The 20,205-nt window shown below is 40.1% G+C and overlaps 1 protein-coding gene across 2 annotated transcripts in view; it reads left to right on the top strand.

Moving 5' to 3' along the window:
* Nucleotides 1-20,205, top strand: part of LOC126267500 (vacuolar protein sorting-associated protein 4) — a 153,447-nt gene that overhangs the window by 57,964 nt on the left and 75,278 nt on the right. For both annotated transcript variants that reach the window (XM_049972805.1, XM_049972797.1), the window contains exons 4-5: nucleotides 2,189-2,324; nucleotides 12,482-12,716. In XM_049972805.1, coding sequence (XP_049828762.1) covers nucleotides 2,189-2,324; nucleotides 12,482-12,716 — 371 coding nt within the window. The remainder of the gene's footprint in view (nucleotides 1-2,188; nucleotides 2,325-12,481; nucleotides 12,717-20,205) is intronic.

Here is a 20,205-nt window from a genome sequence, read left to right as displayed (position 1 = left end):
GCGGAACAAACACTGGTAGCAGTTACTTCTGTAAAATATCTGGGAGTATGCATGCGGAACGATTTGAAATGGAAAGATCATATAAAATTAATTGTTGGTAAGGTGGGTACCAGGTTGAGATTCATTGGGAGAGTCCTTAGAAAATGTAGTCCATCAACAAAGGAGGTGGCTTACGAAACACTCGTTCGACCTATACTTGGGTATTGCTCATCAGTGTGGGATCCGTACCAGATCGGGTTGACGGAGGAGATAGAGAAGATACAAAGAAGAGCGGCACGTTTTGTCACAGGGTTATTTGGTAACCGTGATAGCGTTACGGAGATGTTTAGCAAACTCAAGTGGCAGACTGCAAGAGAGGCACTCTGGATCGCGGTGTAGCTTGCTCGCCCGGTTTTGAGAGGGTGCGTTTCTGGATGAGGTATAGAATATATTGCTTCCCCCTACTTATACCTCCTGAGGAGATCACTAATGTAAAATTAGAGAGATTCGAGTGCACACGGAGGCTTTAAGACAGTCGTTCTTCCCGCGAACCATACACGACTGGAACAGAAAAGGGAGGTAATGACAGTGGCACATAAAGTGCCCTCCGCCACACACCGTTGGGTGGCTTGCGGAGTATAAATGTAGATGTAGATGTAGATGTAGATCTTGTGTCTGTGTTATTTACCAGTTTTTTAGCTGCCAATACAACTCGTCCAAATATGGACATATAGTAATCAGTATACATGATGAAATTCCAGTTTACTGGTTATTTTCTTTTGCCATGTTTAGAATGAATCTGAATTTCTGAATTAAGTCAATATTTTCAACACATCTAAATTTAAAGACTGCTGCTATGATGATTTTTTTTTTTCTTGCCTTTTCTGTCCATGGCTCTTCACGAAGATATTTATATTAAGCTAAGAACAGTTTTTAAATTGATATAACCACTGTATTCAAATTACATAGCTCGGTGAAACTCTCATAGACATCTCCTTCAGTAATTTATGTATTCTCTTTATAACTTATCAATGTATGAAAAGATAGATCGCTGCTTACCACAAAGATGACACGTTAAGTTGCAGACAGGTACTATTAAGAGAGACTTTCACATTAGCTTTTGGCTACAATATTTGTCAGAAAAAGAAATAGAAGCATAAACACAAGGAAGCATGCCTCACACACATATGACCGTCATCTCTAGCATCTCGGACCAGAATGCCATTCCTTATAACTTATTGTGGCATCAACATGGATGGAGGTGTCTGCGAGGTCTGTAGCTTCTACAAAAACTAGCTGCCATAAAATTAAATTTTTTTATTTGCTTACATACAATCTTCCGTTAACCATTACTGATTGAAGAAGATAATCTTGATGTTCACACTTTCAAGAACCATAATTTGAAATTCAACAGTTTCAAAATATTTACAATTTTGGAGTTCTCCAATTAAACAATTGATATTCCAATATGCCAGTAGAGCATGTTTATTCTTGTCCACAAATTTAAAAGCATATTGTCTTTGGAATTTGTATTTAATGTTTCCAAGTAACATCCTGAATTTATCACCTACATCAGAATGTTGTGATGTTGTGCTTCATAGGATATGAATTAGCTAATGAAGATTTAACAATAGTATGAGAAGGAAAGTTGCTACTCACCATATAGTGGAGATGCTGAGTCGCAGATAGGGAGTCACAGATCAGCACAACAAAAAGACTCTCACAATTATAGATTTTGGCCATTAAGGCCTTCATCAATATCTATCTATCTCTCTCTCTCTCTCTCTCTCTCTCTCTCTCTCTCTCTCTCTCTCTCTCACACACACACACACACACACACACACACACACACACACACACTTGCAGTCTCTGGTAATTGAAACCACGTTTTATCAGACAGTACCTCAGAGAAATCAGAATGAGGAGATTTTCATCACTCTGATGTTCAATTTAAGATAGTATATGTGATTGATAGTAGTATAACTAATGTCAAGTAGTGAATAGTAGATAGTCTGCATGTTAATTAGGTATAAAGCCAGGTTAGCAGTTCATGCATTTTGAGTGTGTGGAACTGTGACATGTTTTATTCTCATTTCACTTACTAAGTTAGACATGTCAAATATCTCCCCCTTTCCTCTCACTCTTATCCCCTCCCAAAGAGCAAGCATCTTAAACCGTATTTATGAGAATAGATAAAATTTCATTTCAGATGAAGCACAAGGTGAAAAGGCAAAAGAGAGTATTCGTGCAAAATGTCTACAATACTTGGACAGAGCAGAAAAGCTGAAAGAATATCTTAAGAAGGGAAAGAAGAAACCTGTTAAAGCTGGTGAATCAAATTCCAAGTAAGAGATGTATATAAATATAATTTTGCCTCAGTCGTGTAATGTGCTCTGTAATTCACACCTACATGCTTGGCAGGTAGTTATAGAACCACTTTATACTATTTTTCAGCAGTTCCACTGTCAAATAGCAAGTGTGCAAAAATAAACACCTAAACCTTTCTATGCGAGCTCTGACTTCTCTTATTTTTATTATGACAGTCATATTTCTTATGTAGATAGGATTTGACAAAATACTTTTGCACTCAGAGGAGAAAGTTGGTGATTCAAATTTCGTGAAGCGAAAAATGCCTGTGTTTTATTGATGACCTCTCCCCTACTTTGCAAAATGAGCTGCCGGTCTTTTAACTTTTTGTTCTCTGTCACTGCTATCTGGTAAGAATCCTACATTGCACAGCAATACGCCAGAACAGGAGGGACAAGCATAGTGTCGGTGGAGTCTTTAGCATATTTGTTGCGTTTTCTAAGTATTTGCCAATAAAACTCTTCAGTTCACCTTCCCCACAACATTTTCTATGTGATGCTTGAAGCTTTAGTTGTTCATAGTTAAAATCTTTGGTATTTAGTTAATCAAAAACCTTTAAATTTGTATGATTCATTGTGTAACTGAAATTACATGGAATTTATCTTGTACTCATGTGAATGGCATCACACTACTTTCCCAGAGTCAGTTGCCACTTTTTGCACCATGCACATATCTTGTCTAAATCATTTTGTAATGTGTATCAATCTTCTGACAATTTAACTAGATGGTAAGTGACAGCATCCTTTGAAAGCAATCTAAGAGAGTTGTTCAGATTGCCCCTTAAATAATGTAGGTAGGTAGGAACAGTTGATGGCCTATCCCTGCTACTTAGGAATAAGAGATATCACTTTTGCGTCACTCGGTGGCTTCCAGTCAATTACCACTAGCTGTGACCCGTCTGACAGAACATCATAAATTCAGTCGTACAACTGAGATAGTGCTCTGCCGGCACGCAATTTGATTAGAAGCTGCTTGTGATGAATGGTACCAAAAGCCTTCTGGAAGTACAGAAATATGGAATCAACTTGAGATCTGCTGTCAATTGTATTCATTCTGTTGTGTGTAAATACAGCTAGTTGTGTATCACAAGAACTGTATTTTCTGCAGGCTGTGTGTCAATAGATCATTTTCTTTGAGGTACTTCACGATGTTCGAAAACTGTATATCAAACACATTGAAGATTGTAGAAGCATTATGATTATTACTTTGAATCGTGTCACATAGCGCATATCAACCACTAAAAGCATTTTAACAAATATAATAAAGATCAAAAGTGAAAGAATAAGTAGTTTTTTCTTTTTCTTTCTTTTTTCTTTTTTTTTCTTTTTTTTTTCTCGAAGACTAAATATATATATATATATTTTTTTTTTTTCGAAGACTAAATATTTTTACCTTAATCACATCATATTCTTCAAATTAATATGTATCTTGAACTACACACTTTAAGTAACCTGTGTTCTTCCTCAGGGTTAAAGCTATTTCCGTACCAGATTTCATTGAAATCAAGTCAGCGGGCTATTTATAAAAAGTAACAGGCAGTTGCTTTTGCATTTGTAATATTAGTATGGATAAAATTTTCAGTTATGGCACTTATTTTCCATGATCTGTTTTTGATTAAATAAGGCCTATACAGTGACCCAAGCTCTACTCAGTTTACCTGCGAGAACCCCATGATAATTTGTCTAGTTACTTTGGAGATTTGCATGTTCAGACAGATAAATGCAATAGCTTTACAGATTTATTATTAGTATAGATTGATGTGACCTGTGCAACTTTCCAGTTTTTAGGCATGGCTCTTTCGTACAGTGCGTGGTTGTATATAATTGTTGAAAATGGACCTATTTCATCAGCATACCCCAAAAGAAACGTAATTGGTATACAGTCTGGACTGAAAGACTAGGCTTTATATAGCGATTTAAGTTGCATTGCTACACTGAGGGTATCTCTTTGTTAGTTACACACAATGGCAGTTGTTCTTGATTCAAATTCTGGATTATTTACTACATGTTCTTTGCGGAATGAATTTCGGAAAACTATGCTCAGTAACTCCTCTGTAGTGGCACTGCCATCAGTAATATTTGCTATCACACAGTGAAGATATTAATTCTGTCCTGTCTCTGATATACTTTACATATTACCAGAGTCTCTTTGGATTTGCTGCCAGTTTTGGAGCCAGAGTTTCATTGTAGTGAGCTACTGTGAAATGTCACCAATCTTGGAGATTTTGCATTGTTTTAAATGCAACATGATTTTTTTGTTGCTTCCACAACAGTATTGTGATTTGTTGTGTGTACGATGAAGGGTCTTTTCTGTCTTTCATTAATTTACTTGGTATGAAACTACCAATTACCATCAACAATATTGCTTGAAATTGAACACACACCTGGGCTATGCATGCATCTTGGAGGGAATAGAGACTGTCTCTTGGGAAAGTTTTTATCTGCTGTTCTAAATAGTTATATTCTGTGTTAATTTTGATTTGAATGTTACAGTATTCAGTTGTGCTGCTATGACACTCTTGTATTGTCTCTATTTGCTCAGTATTGTTTATTGCTAAGAGCTTAAAATACATTTTCACAACCATTTACACTTTGTATGGGTTCCTGAAAAAATAGCTCAAAATAATTTTTGGAGAAAGCATTTAGTACAGCATTGGACAACAGTTTATCCTTACCATAAATGTTTCACCAACATATCGAGGGCAGATTAAGTCGCCACCAACTACAATTGTACAAGTGGGGATACCTATTGAAAATTCTTTTACTTCCACAGAGTTTAAGCACAAATTGATGTTATGCATATCTGAGCTTCAAATAATTATCCTACATTAGCAACATTACTCAAAACATTAAAACTGTCCACTGTGATTGCTTCTTAGTAGTCATGTGGCAAGGAAAAGTTATTAGTGAATAGTAAGTTTTCCCACCACAAAGCTGAAATAATTTTTGGACTACTATCTACTGTGGCCTTGTATGCTGACAAAGTGACCAGTGTGCTCCATCTCTTGTTTTCGATTAGTAAGAAGAGTAAAGTAACCTCCATTCCAAATGCTTACCATCGCTCAAATTAACAGCAAGCAAAACTGTAACTTGCTTGGTGTTGAAGGAGCTGGTTTGTACAGACTGTCATTAAAGTGATTGTAAGTTACTATAGTGACATTTAGAAATAAAATGCATTGTATTAAAAACTTGTAAAGTTTAGACTTCTGGGGAAAACAAAATTTCATAACATTCCATATTTCTGATCAGTACAAACCTTAGGAGCATCACTTTGTGAAAGCCTGATCTGTGCTGTGCTTAGTGGTAAAAACTGCGACACTAAATCTGCAACATTTGGTTGTAGGTGATGGGATAGTTGTACCTGAAGCTCCCATACTTAAAATAATGGTTAGTTATGTATTCTGAAAATACATTGGACATTTCAAAATTAGCACTCCAAAGAGTAAACATAAATGTATAAAACATAGGACAAAACAGTGCCCCTGGTGGCAAACACAGAACTCAGCCATGGTTCACTTGCAAACGTATGACAGAACTTCACAGACACTATACTACTTCACTGCAACAACGTCGCTAGATGGTGCGAACAGTGTTCACGTGCGCAAAGATGATGATTGACGTATATAGCAGTTGCTAAATCAGCCCCATTCGTTGAAGTGGAGCATCAGGTTGTGCACTCCGTTGGTTCTCTGTCAACCGGTTGTGATGGCGGTGATGGGATTTGGGGTATTGATTCTGCTTGACATTGGGCAACATGGTAGGTGATGCCTCTTAGAAGGCATAAATGAGTTTCACACAGTTAAGTGACACGGTGGTTGGTTTCCTATTCACTACTATGTTCAGAATCTACGTGCTTCTGCATAGAATGCGACATCGTCCAGTAAATGGAGGTTGGAGCAGCAGCGTGACTGAGTCTGTCCATAGCCTTACATGCGAGTGGTCCTCAACAAAGTTATGCACAAAAGTTGATGGAGAACCATGCTTTGAGGGCTTGGAAGGTTTGGTACAGTTGATATGCTCCTGCATGTGATGCAGCATCTCTGGTTGGTTGGTTGGTTGATTGATTTGGGGGAGGGGACCAAACAGTGAGGTCATCGGTCCCATTGGACTAGTTAGAGATGGGAAAGGAAGTCGGCAATGCCCTTTCAAAGGAACCATACCAGAATTTGCCTGAAGTGATTTAGGGAAGTCATGGAAAATCTAAATCAGCCGACCAGACAAGGGTTTGAACCATCATCCTTCTGAAAGGGAGTCCAGTGTGCTAACCACTGCGCCACCCCGCCCGGTGACTCTCATTGATACCATATTGCATTTGTAAGACGGTTGGAGCAGCAAACTCTCTTCGTAGGCACTGTCTAATGGTAAATAAACTTCACTGCAGATGAGTCTGTCAGATTTATAGGTGGTTCATAGCCAAGCAAAACTATTGGAAGTGCAGACATTCACGAACTTCCCTGGCACATGAACACTACTGTCAGTATTCAGTGCCATCGTTGAATCACGCCATTGCTGGTTCAGTGGTAACTTGTTTTTCTATGGTGTACGTAGCCACAGAACTTTGCCAGCTGGGCAAACAAGTCCAGTTCAGGCTGTCGGCCCAGTTTGGTAGTTTTTGAGCAATGGACAGCTGAACCTCACTGGCCATGTCGATATAAATGCAGAAGCTAGGGTTTCTGCCAAAGTGTTATCAGTTGAAACTACCTCCAGCCAATGTATACCTGTCTATCATAGTCATTCCCGTCATGTTGAGGTGAATGTGGGCTAAACATGAGGATGCGACTGGTAAAATCTCCTGTCGATATTTGAACATGGCAGGAGATCTTATAGAGCTGGTTTCGTTAGCATGTTCGTGTCCACCCACAACAGTTCCTTTCCATTCATGATGGCACAAAATGCCTGGACAACAGCCTGAACATAGCTTGAACTCCGGGATGACGGAGGTTATGCAGATCTCGAATACTTGTCCCCGGAACTCTGATGATGCAAAGAAGCGAGATTGTCCATGTGCCAGTTGAATGTCTTCCCCAGGGATGTCAACTAGTTGTAACCTCAACCACATCATGCTGCGGGGTGCGTAATTGGGACCATCTTGTTGAGCTGTGGCTACTCTAATTTCCATGGGCTGAGATATGGCAGCTACTCAAGACAGTCTGCCACAAGTTGTTAATGCCCGAAATGTGATGAATGTCAGTGCTGAATTGACTGATAAGGCAGTACTGTCCCTCTTGAACACTTTATGATCAATCTGTGTGACAAACTTGCTTGCTTTGGTCTGCAGTCTGAAATATTTGATTACGTCATTAATAGCCAAGAGCTCTTGATCATAGATACACCATCTCCTTTGCAATGGCAATAACTCCCGATAAAAATACGCAAGTGGCTCCCATGTATTGTCTACCCATTGTTGATGACCATACCAATAGCCTGCTGCCTGGCATCCACCACTAATAGGGTAGCATAGAGTTTGTGGAGTGCCAGCAGTACTGTTTTTGCCATGCTTTGTTTCATCACTTCAGATGTCAAACATCTCCTCGGTCCACTGCTTTGGGGAACTGTGCTGCAGTCAGTGGTTCCTGTTGTTTTTCCTCCTGTGATAAATGCTGACAGTAGACTATACCAATAGGCAAACACCTGTCTTTGGATTGGGATTTTTTTGAGGGAGGGGGCAGATAACCACTGTTCTTCATTTTTATAATGTCTCTGAGTTTTGATGTTAGTATTTATTTATTTGTATGTTTAGTTAGTATTTAGTTAATTAACTGGATGAGTTTCCTACCTGAGGATTTACAAGTGCATGCTCATTAGAGTATCGTCCACTTTGCCAAGATTACAGGCCATATACTCAGATTCTAAACACTAGTAAAATTTCTACAATGTCAGATACCTTAATATATTCACACTGACTATTCAACATTGCACAAAGAAAATGGCAACATGTTCTTCGTGATACATTATGAAACTCATTTCTGTATAATTTAAAACTCTGCCTACCGGCTCTATTGAGCCATTCATCAGAATGACATCATTGGCAGATAGGATGACATTGCACCCTGTCAGTACTGAACGATTCTTCTAAGTTGCATTAGGGAGTTACATAAAGATGATGAATGCCTTTCATATAGAACTTAAATTTTAAGACAACTGTCTTGTTAGGCAGTATGGATACATTTTTCCATTCTAAGCCCTTTCAAGATTTGATGCCACCAAGTAGCTTCTTTGTCCCATAATTTACCTGTTTCCCTGTGTTCTTCGTCTTCTTTTGGGTAGCACAATGTCACAGGTACTAGAACAAACCTTGGACATTAGGCGTGTTGGTTGATGAGATATGTGATAACATCATTAAAATTGTCTGAGAACTACAGGAAGCACCAAAAATAAATATCTGTAAAAGTATAAAAGAATGTGTCTGCATAGTTACCACCTCATGAAATGACTTGTTCTCGTGCAAGTACAGTTCATTGAATGTACACCACTGTAAAAAAAAAATGTACACTCTTTTAAAGGTTTCCTGTTCATTCAAGATTTATTGTTGCAACAGTGCATATGGAGTACTTGAAATGATTGGATTTACAGATCAATATCACAATTGGTTCTGAGGTACCAGGTATTGACCCATGCTGAAATACGCATACTAGTACATAGTGCAGCAACGCAGGCACTGACTCTGGCATCCAGTCAATGGTACACATCATGAATATTGTCTGGATACACTATGCCATCCTGTTTGACCTCTTCATGAAGCTTTGTGAGAGGTGTTGCCTGACAAGTCAACAAATCAGTTATCTTCCCATCAAATCCCATATGTGCTTAATTGGATAGAAGTCCAGATTTTGTGCTGGCCAGGGAAGTTGCTACACGTCTTGCAGAGCTCAGTGACTTTCATGGACAGTGTGTGAGCAAGCATTATCCTGTTGGAATAAAACATCACTTTCCTGCTACGAGAAAGACAAAATAATGGATGAAACAATGTTCTGCACATACTGAGCACTGGTTAACATCCTCTCCAGAAACACCAGAGGACAACGAGAATCGTAACTTGTTTCACTCCAGACCATGAGATCTGTTGTGGGGCCGGTGTGTCTTGGACGAATGCTCTCTCTGAGACAGTGCTCATGAGGTCTATGTCGTACACGCAAACAACCACCACTTTCATGCAGGCAGAATCGGCTTTCATCAATGAAGACCACGACATGCCATCCCACGTTCCAATAGATCCCCTATGGCATCTGTCAAACCATGCTCTTTGGTGCTGGGACATGAGTGGAAGATAGGCTATAGGTGTGTGTGCCCGTAGTCCAGCTGCTAATAACCAGTTTGTAACAGTTCATGTTGACATGTCTAGTTTCACGACCCCTCCCATCTGTGCTGGAGTAACTGTATGATCTGCCACTACTGCCCTTACAGTACGACAATCCTGGTGGGTGATTATGCTGTGTTGACATCTAGAACCTCGTCTACGGGTGTGACAATGTTCACGGACTACTGAACCTAGAATCATTGCACAACTGACACAGCACGTCTGACTTGGGTGGCACTTAAATGAAAGAACCAACCCACCACTCGAAAGGCTGCAATTTGACCCCTTTCAGACTTGCTCAGGTGGTTGTAGGAAGCAAGAGTGCATCTCCATAGCATGGTTGTCTGCTTGCTTCACATGTTTGCTTCACACTGAGCCTCCTGGCTGTGAGCATTCCTTACTAAAGTGTAGACACAGAGAGTGCTCTGGTAGCTATGCCACTAAACTATCTGTTGGTGGATGTTGTTGAAACCATTATCAGTACAGGTGGCAGTACAGTACAATACAGGCGTCATATGCTGTCATCAGATTAAAATTGACGTCATCTTTTCAGATGTACTGATTTTTTTTATTAATTTTTTTCTAACAATGTACTTCTGTCAACACTATATTTGTCAAGCAAAGACATGATACAATCATCAGTTGAAAATTTTCCAATTCTCATGTCCGATGCCATGTTAACCTGTGACTACAGAAACATCAAATTGCATTTGTAAATATTTCCTTCACACAAATATAAATTGGCATGAGTTGGTGAGATTATGTAATATGATGATCACCTTGGTTCATTGATCTTGTTGATAGGGTGTTAGGGACTGCACATTATCCAAAAAGTCATTGTTTATAAAACACTGTATGACCTAACAAGGAATATTATGTGACTATGCTTCACACATCAGGTTATTTTAAGAAGGATGTCAAATGTGTGTACAGTTTCAATGCACATTTTTCACAGATAGAAAAAGTTGGTGTGGACATGCCACAAGAAACACGCATTGTCTCATGGAAATTTGCCTGCACAATATCCTGAACCTTTTTCCTGTGAGGAATGATACACTTAACTACAGTTCCTCTGCATACTGCTTTTGTAGAAATTGAGAAGTAAAATTGTACATTGTGTGTATCATGTCAGTGCCATGTCTGTGAATGAAGCAGAAATATATGTTTAATGTGTGGTTCAGTGAAAAGTATCTTTTAACATATAAATTAATAGTAAATAGCAGACAACATCTGAATGTACAAGTGTATCTGAACAGTTCATAATAATGAGGGCTGGTTTCATGTCTGCAATTACAAACTTTTGTTGAGTAAGTAACCTGCACTCTGAACTAGCTCAGCAGCTTGTATTACTTGTGTATCCATACTGATTCCTGTAACTGGCGTTGTTTATGTGTGTTCTTGTGTTATGTTCACTACAAATAACAAAAACCATCTTTTTAGCAAATATTATGGGGGTTGTTTTGCACTGTGAACATTGGCTATCTATCCAGATGTCGAGTTAGTTTTATCCCAGTGTGATAAAATGACAGCAGAGCTACCTGACATGAAAGGGTTTGTAACAGTGGTTTCTTATTGAATTTGTTCACTCCAGAACCAGTCACATTAAATCAAACACACAAATGTTTGCTACATCTGTAAGGAGTGTATGAAAATGCAATAAGTATGTAGTTTCGTCATGTTTGCAGTGCTGAAAGATGTGCAATACAGCCCTTTTCCACAGCCTTTTCTCCACTGTCATTTCTGACAATAAGTGTACATTGATCAACTCATTTATGTAAACTGATACGTTATGACCAGGGTATTTTGCAAAATGATGTCGGCTGTAATACTGTAAGATTATTGTTCCCAGAAAATTTTCTAAAGTTTGTTTTGAGTGGCCCACAAAGACTTGTTCAAATAAAGCCCATGGTATGTTCTGGACCAGTACGAATTTAACATAAACGAGATTTAAAGGGCGTTGTCACTGAGAATGAAACATTTTGTCTTCACTACAAAACAAAAGCCCAAATTTCAATATCCTGACCATATAAGAGCATGTAATGACTACTTCAATAACAAAGAACAATGTCTAATTATGAAACATGTGTATGTTGTTTCTACAGACTCCATATGCTAAAAGAAAACAATAATACGAGAATTTATATACCCTTTGACAGTGCTGGTTGGCTACTGATGTAATCAAAATATTTTAAGATTTAAATAACTCAGAACTTATTTTTTTTCCTGGTTTGAACTATCCAGGCACAACTTACAACCTACCCTCACTGCTTCACTTTTACTAGTACTTTCCCTAGTTTCCAAACTTCAAAGAAAATCTTCTGCTTACCTTGCTGAACCAACACTCCAGAAAGAAGGAATATTGGAAAAAAGGCTTAGCAACATCTTATGAGATTGTTTGGAAAATGAATGTCACTCTGCCGCAAAGTTGTGGATCTTCCTGGCAGATGGTTTGAGTCCCATTTGGTACACAGTTTTAAACAGCAAAGAATTATCAAAAGGACACATTCTGCTGCAGAATGAAAGATTCATTCTGAAAACCATATTCCGGAGTTTGGGTAAACAATTTCTCAACAGGAAGTGTTAGTCTAGCATGTTACGTGAGAGAGATTCTGTGAAGCTATGAAAATAGGAAAAGTACTGGCAGAAGTGAAGCTAGAGGACAGATTGTTAGAGCACTGCTCACAAAAAATAGGATTCCAGGATCAAGTCCAGAGGTGGTAAATGCTGTATATTTGTCAAGAAGTTTTGCTGTTCGCATGATTTTATTTTATTTATATAATTGTGTTTTTATGGAAAAAATATTTTAGGAAATTTTTATCAAATTACATTTTTGTTTCAGAAATGACGAAAAGAAAAGTGACAGTGATAGTGATTCAGATGATCCTGAGAAGAAGAAATTACAGAGCAAATTGGAAGGTGCAATTGTGGTAGAGAAACCTTGTGTTAAATGGTCAGATGTAGCTGGTCTTGAAGGAGCCAAAGAGTCTCTAAAAGAAGCAGTAATACTTCCAATAAGGTTTCCACATTTATTCACTGGAAAGAGGATACCATGGAAGGGAATTTTACTATTTGGGGTATGAATTTTATTATTTGGCTCCTCAGTATAGATTCTTTTTCTCTCCCTTTCTCTTTTTTAGTGTAAAGTTGGCATCTTTGTGCACTGTTAAATTATACAGAACATAAGTGCAACATGGATAATTGGCACATGTTGTGAAACTTGTATAGTTGAATTTCATTTGATAATGTGACTAATGGTTTAGGTTAATCATACAGAGTACGTGTGCTTTTACCTGTAAGTTTTTGCCATAAGAAAGGCAGTGTTGTCAGAGGTATTTCAAAGCTTTAACCTTCATTAGGTTGACACACAGTTTACTGTTAAATGGAATAATTGTTGGTTTAGTTGTTGTAAAATGTATGTATCTGTGTTGATACCAGAACACCGACCAACAAACACGGTAGATTGTGAATGAACCCTTTTACAAAAATAGCATGATGGTCCTCTGTTGTGTGGGATACCTGATTTGTGTGTCACTGTTGTTAAGAAGTAATGTTTGCTTCAATCTACAGCAAATAAATTATCTAATTCAATCAAAGCAGTGCGTTAGTGAAATTTTTACTTTCATTGTTCTGATGTTCTCAACGTCTGTTACTCTATTTGCACTGTCACATAAAAAATAAAATTACACATGCTACAGATGATTTAGTGTGGCAAATTTCAGGCAACATTAAAAAATTATAATGTTAGTTTATTCTGGCATAAATTTGCTACACTGTTTTGTTTTATCAGTGTCTAAGCATTATTTTGAAAAAGTGCTAGCATCATATGCTAATTAGATGGCTAACGTGAATACTGGGTATCAGTGATATACTTCATATTGAACAAATTGTAAATTTATAGTTATTGTAACACAAATAATATGTTGAACAATGGAAACCCCAGGTATGAGTATCAACAATGTAGCAAAAAGATAGATTGCTACTTATCATAAAGAAGACCCATTAAGTTGCAGACTTGCACAATTAAGACACTTACATAAAAATTTCAGCCACAGCCTTCCTCAGCAAAAGAGAAACATGCACCATCATACACACAAGCAACACACCTCATTCACACGCCTGCCAACTCTAGCATCTCAGGCCAGAATGCAACTATAATGTGAGACGCAAGCAGGGGACAGGGAAGGGGAGGAATAGTAGTGTACAGGTGGGGAGTGAGATGAATGCTGTCTGGCAAATATGCAGGGACTACAATGTAATCAGGCACAGTGTGAGGAGGTAGTGGGGCAGGTAGGTGAGGAAAAAGGAGTGAAAAGGGAGAGGAGTGAGGAAAGAAGGGCAAGTGCATTGATAGAGGGTGTCAAACAGGATGGGAGACAAAAATGGGGAGGAGATGATTGGATAGATGGGTAGGGTGGGGAAGACCCAGATGGCGCAGACAGTGAAGCAGCCATTGAAATAGTGTATTACAGGGTGTTACAAAAAGGTACAGCCAAACTTTCAGGAAACATTCCTCACACACAAAGAAAGAAAATATGTTATGTGGACATGTGTCCGGAAACACTTACTTTCCATTTTAGAGCTCATTTTATTACTTCTCTTCAAATCACATTAATCATGGAATGCAAACACACAGCAACAGAATGTACCTGCATGACTTCAAACATTTTGTTACAGGAAATGTTCAAAATGTCCTCCGTTAGCGAGGATACATGCATCCACCCTCCATCGAGGATACATGCATCCACCCTCCATCGCATGCAATCCCTGATGCGCTGATGCAGCCCTGGAGAATGGTGTATTGTATCACAGCCGTCCACAATACGAGCACAAAGAGTCTCTACATTTGGTACCGGGGTTGTGTAGACAAGAGCTTTCAAATGCCCCCATAAATGAAAGTCAAGAGGGTTGAGGTCAGGAGAGCGTGGAGGCCATGGAATTGGTCCACCTCTACCAATCCATCAGTCACCGAATCTGTTGTTGAGAAGCGTAGGAACACTTCGACTGAAATGTGCAGGAGCTCCATCGTGCATGAACCACATGTTGTGTCGTACTTGTAAAGGCACATGTTCTAGCAGCACAGGTAGAGTATCCCGTATGAAATCATGATAACGTGCTCCATTGAGCGTAGGTGGAAGAACATGGGGCCCAATCAAGACATCACCAACAATGCCTGCCCAAAAGTTCACAGAAAATCTGTGCGGATTCTCATCAGCCCACACATGTTGATTGTGAAAATTTACAATTTGATCACGTTGGAGTGAAGCCTCATCCGTAAAGAGACCATTTGCACTGAAATAAGGATTGACACTTTGTTGGATGAGCCATTCGCAGAAGTGTACCCATGGAGGCCAATCAGCTGCTGATAGTGCTTGCACACGTTGCACATGGTACGGAAACAACTGGTTCTCCCATAGCACTATCCATACAGTGATGTGGTCAACGTCACCTTGTACAGCAGCAACTTCTCTGACGCTGACACTAGGGTTATCGTCAACTGCACGAAGAATTGCCTCGTCCATTGCGGGTGTCCTCGTCGTTCTAGGTCTTGCCCAGTCGCGAGTCATAGGCTGGAATGTTCCGTGCTCCCTGAGACACCGATCAGTTTGCTTCGAACGTCTTCCTGTCGGGACACCTTCGTTCTGGAAATTTGTCTCGATACAAACGTACCGCGCCACGGCTATTGCCCCATGCTAATCCATACATCAAATGGGCATCTGCCAACTCCGCATTTGTAAACATTGCACTGACTACAAAACCACGTTCGTGATGAACACTAACCTGTTGATGCTACGTACTGATGTGCTTGATGCTAGTACTGTAGAGCAATGAGTCGCATGTCAACACAAGCACATTACCTACCTTCAATTGGGCCAACTGGCAGTGAATCGAGGAAGTACAGTACATACTGACAAAACTAAAATGAGCTCTAACATGGAAATTGTTTCCGGACATATGTCCACATAACATCTTTTCTTTATTTGTGTGTGAGGAATGTTTCCTGAAAGTTTGGCCGTACCTTTTTGTAACACCCTGTATATTCAGCTGTGTGTTGTGCCACAGGGTAGTCTACTTTGTCCATAATCCAGTATCCCATGTCAAAGATACCAACCTCTACCTTCAATGGCTGTCCACTATCCCCACCCCTTTACCTCCTGGATCCCTACTTGTCACTGTTGACACCACCTCCCAATATACCAACATTCCCCATGCCCATGGTTGGGCTGTTATTGAACACTACCTTTCCCAACATCCTTATAACACCAAACCCACTACCTCATTCCTAGTACACCTGATCCACAAATAATCTTCCTTTGAATGGAAAGTGTACAAACAAATTTGTGGCACAGCCATGGGCACCCACAAGGCACCCTCCTACAGCAACCTATTATGGTCTCTCTAGAGATGACCTTCATAGTCTCCCAAAATGCCAAACCCCCTTTTCTAGTTCAGGTTCATTGATGATATCTTCATGATCTGGACTCAGGGCAAAGACACCCTGTCTTCGTTCCTTCACAACCTAAACACCTTCTCTCCCATCCGCTTCTCATGGTCCTCCTCAAACCAGCGTGCCACATTCTTAAATGTTGAGCTCCTCTTCTGTAATGACTCCATCCATACCCCTGCCCACATTAAACCCCCAATCACCAACAGTACGTGCATTTTGACAGCTGTCATCACTTTCACACTAAAGAATCCTTCCTATACAGCATGGCCACCTGGGGACGGCATAACTGCAGTGACAAGAACTCCTTTGTTCAGTATGCTGAAGGTCTCACAAGGCCTTTACAGACACACTATCCCCCAGACCTAGAGAGCTAAAAGATTTCACATTTCCCATCAACCCCCCCCCCCCAATCCTCCGACCACCACCATCACTGTCAAGAACCAGCCACAAAGGAGAGTCCCCTTTGTCACAGCTGAACCAAGTTCTTTGCCACAGCTTTGATTACCTATCATCATGCCCTGAATCAAGGTCATCCTACCTGAGATACTTCCAACCCCTCCTAAAGTGGTGCTCTGTCGTCCACCCAACCTCCACAACATCCCCAACCCATTGACACAAGGATCAAATTCCTGTGGAAGGCACAGGTGCAAGACCTGCCCAATCCACTCACCCAGCACTTCCTGTTCCTGTCCAGTTACAGGTTTATCTTACCTAATCAGGAGCTATGGGATCAGCTGTGTCATTTACCAGTTCTGCTGCAATCATTGCACAGTCTTTTGTGTTGGTATGGCCACCAACCTGCTGTCCACCAGGATGAACAGCCTCCACCAAATTGTGGCTAAGATAAAAGTAGATCACCCTGTGGCACAACATCCAGCTGAACATAACATGCTTGATTTCACTACCCAAGCTATCTGGATGCTCCCCCTCACCACCAGCTTTTCTGAACTGTGCAGATGGGAGTTATCCTTAAAACACACTCTCAGCTCCTGTAGTTATACCGGCCTCAACCTACGGTAACATACTGTCCCCACACCCTCCAACCAACAGTTTTCAACCCCTCTGTCGTATCATCTCCTCCCCATTCTCGTGTTGCACCCTCCATCAATGCACTCACCCATCTTTTCCCACTCCTCTCTCTTTCCGCTGCTCTTTTCCCCACCTGTCTGCCCCATAACCTACTGACACTTCACCTGTTGGCATTCTAGTCCCTGCACCCTCCACCAGACAGTGTTCATCTCTCTCCTCCATTCATACACTACTGTCCCTTCCCCACCCCCTCCAGATTTCTGCTTGCATCCCACATGATAGATGCATTCCAGCCCGAGATGCCAGAGTTGACAGTCGTGTGCGTGAAGAACGTTTGCTTGTGTGTATGAATGGTGTGCACAGTGCTTTTTTTCTAAAGAGAAGTTTGAGGGTACTCAGACATGAGATATAATGCTGCCAAAATTACTTATAACTGAAGCATGGGGTACCACCCATCTGCATTTAGCCATGACGTCATCAACATGTCGAACTACAAAAACATGGTATAGGACTGTTTAGTTGACTTTAGAGCTCGAATGAAGCTGGCGATAATGAGAAACATCCAAACATACAAGAGAATGTGGTATCGAACACTTCAGTTTATATCACCTCAAATGAAGCATGTGATTCCCATCAACCCCTGAACAATAAAAGAAAATGGTATTGTACACTTCAATTGACCTATAATACACCTCAAGTGAAACAGGTGAGTCCAACCAACCCTCTGACATACAAAACAATACAAGGAAATATTACCGAACACACATTTTAACCTATAAAACACCACTAAAAGACACAATACAACAAAAACCATCCATACAGATGATCATAAACAATAGAAACTGCACTACAAAAATCTTTTGTAACCTTGTTTGGCTCCCGAAATGGCTTAGATGATGGGTGGTATCCCATGCTTCAACTGACGCAGCTTTTAATACAGCTGAAAATTTATTTAACTATAAAACTACTATGTAACTTACATTAATAGCATTACAACCATTTCCAAACTGACTTTAGTTCATGGCTGCTGTAGTCTTCACGCCTTCTTACTTTACTCTTGCTATCAGGAGCAAGATGTCTGCCTTTCATGAACCAATAGCGTACATAGTCAAATGTTCAAATGTATGTGAAATCTTATGGGATTTAACTGCTAAGATCATCAGTCCCTAAGCTTACACACTACTTAACCTAAATTATCCTAAGGACAAACACACACACCCACGCCCGAGGGAGGACGCGAACCTCCGCCAGGACCAGCTGCACAGTCCATGGTATATAGTCCATGGGCTGGAACATCATCAGTGGAGGACCAACCAACATTGTAAAAAAGTTACTTTGTCGACGAAAAAGTTTAGGGGTACGCATCCCCCAGCATTTCCCCAGAAAAACAGCACTGGGTGTGTGTTTCACTTTTGCTGATGAAGAGAAGGCTGTAGCCAAAAGCTTTATGCAAGATTCTTTTAATTGTGCCTGTCTACAACTTAACATGTCTTCTTCACAGTAAGTATCGTTGTAAATAAGTTGATACATAGACCATGTTGTACTTTTTAAAAACTGTTTGGACTAATTACTCCTTGAAGTTTGTTATTCCTGTGTGGGTACAGCGTTCACACTGCTGTTTGGCAAATAGCCTTCATTGTTGTTGAAAATACGCACGCGTGTGCGTACGTGTGTATGTGTGTGTGTGTGTGTGTGTGTGTGTGTGTGTGTATTTTTTCCTGAATTTAAGAATGAAAAACTGGGGTGCATTGATTAATTGTACTGCTCAGTCTCCAACAATAAATCCCGCTATACTACAGCTTTTCTTATGGCCTCCGTCTGTTCCCCATCAGTTGCACATTGGAAGTGAAGTATTAACAACATGTTAACTTGTTAACCCTTTGACTTCTGGGGACATGTTAACTTGTCATGCCTCGCCATTCCCCTGGCGTGCCCAACACGTTTAAGCGTGGCCCCTGGGTTTTCTCTACAGCGCCAAGGACATGTTGACATGTACTGTGCCAACAGCCTTTTCACCACTAGGGACATGTTTAGGCGTGCAGAGTCACAGCTACCTGAGTGCGACAGACGTGTAAATACACAGAGCTGTCTTTCTGCTGTGGAAATGTATTGTTTTGTTGACATTTGCCCTCTAATGGTGCAAGTTAAGAAGTTAAAATTGATTATTGGTCAAGTGATACACTTTTCAACGTGGCAGTTTTCAGCGAAATTATGTCCCAAGACTGTTTTTGTATATTTCTGAGAATGCTACACTTCAGTGATTACTCTGCGAGGACGGGAGAAGACAGTCTGTTTTAAATTAGGACGATTGTTGACAAAGTTCGTAAGTCATTTTGTAATTTGTTTCATCGACATCACAAGCTTTGTACAGCTGAAAGTCTCCTGCTGTTCAAAGGACAATTATCTTTTAAGCAATTTATTCCAAACAATCAAAAAGTAGATTTGGAATAAAGACATTTGTACTGTGTGACTGTCAGATTGGGTATATTTCGGATTTTATTGTATATATAGGTGCAACAGCAAAAATTGGGTTCCATAATTAAGGGAAAAGTGGTGATATAATGGCAACTCTTATGGGACCGTATTTGGAACAGGGTTGTATTCTATATGTCGTTAATTGGTATTCCAGCCCGGACCTGTTCCTCTGGCTTCACAACCATGGAACAGGTGCATGTGCTGCTGTTCTTAAGAATAGACGCAACATGCCAAAACTGCAGGAGAAATTAAAATCAGAATAAACAGAGTTAAAGTCCACTGACAAGATCCTTGCTATCAAATGGTGTGATAAGAGAATGGTGTGCATGTTAATCACAAATCACACAACACAAATGGTTAAAATAGAGAAGACTGACAAATACTGGCGAAAAAAATAAAGAAACTGCAATGTACGGTAGATTACGATTTGAGAATGGGCGGTTGACCATTGTGACATGTTACTGAACTGAGTGGAATCAGTGCGTAAGACTGTGAAATGGTACAAGAAAGAATTTCTCTCTCTCTCTCTCTCTCTCTCTCTCTCTCTCTCTCTCTCTCTCTCTCTCTCTTTCCCCCCCCCCCCCCCCCCCACACACACACACACACACACACAC

Source organism: Schistocerca gregaria, chromosome 1, assembly GCF_023897955.1.
Source record: "Schistocerca gregaria isolate iqSchGreg1 chromosome 1, iqSchGreg1.2, whole genome shotgun sequence".
Lineage (NCBI taxonomy): Eukaryota > Metazoa > Arthropoda > Insecta > Orthoptera > Acrididae > Schistocerca > Schistocerca gregaria.
Note: the sequence above shows the minus strand (reverse complement) of the source record. Positions and strands in the feature narration are given on the sequence as shown.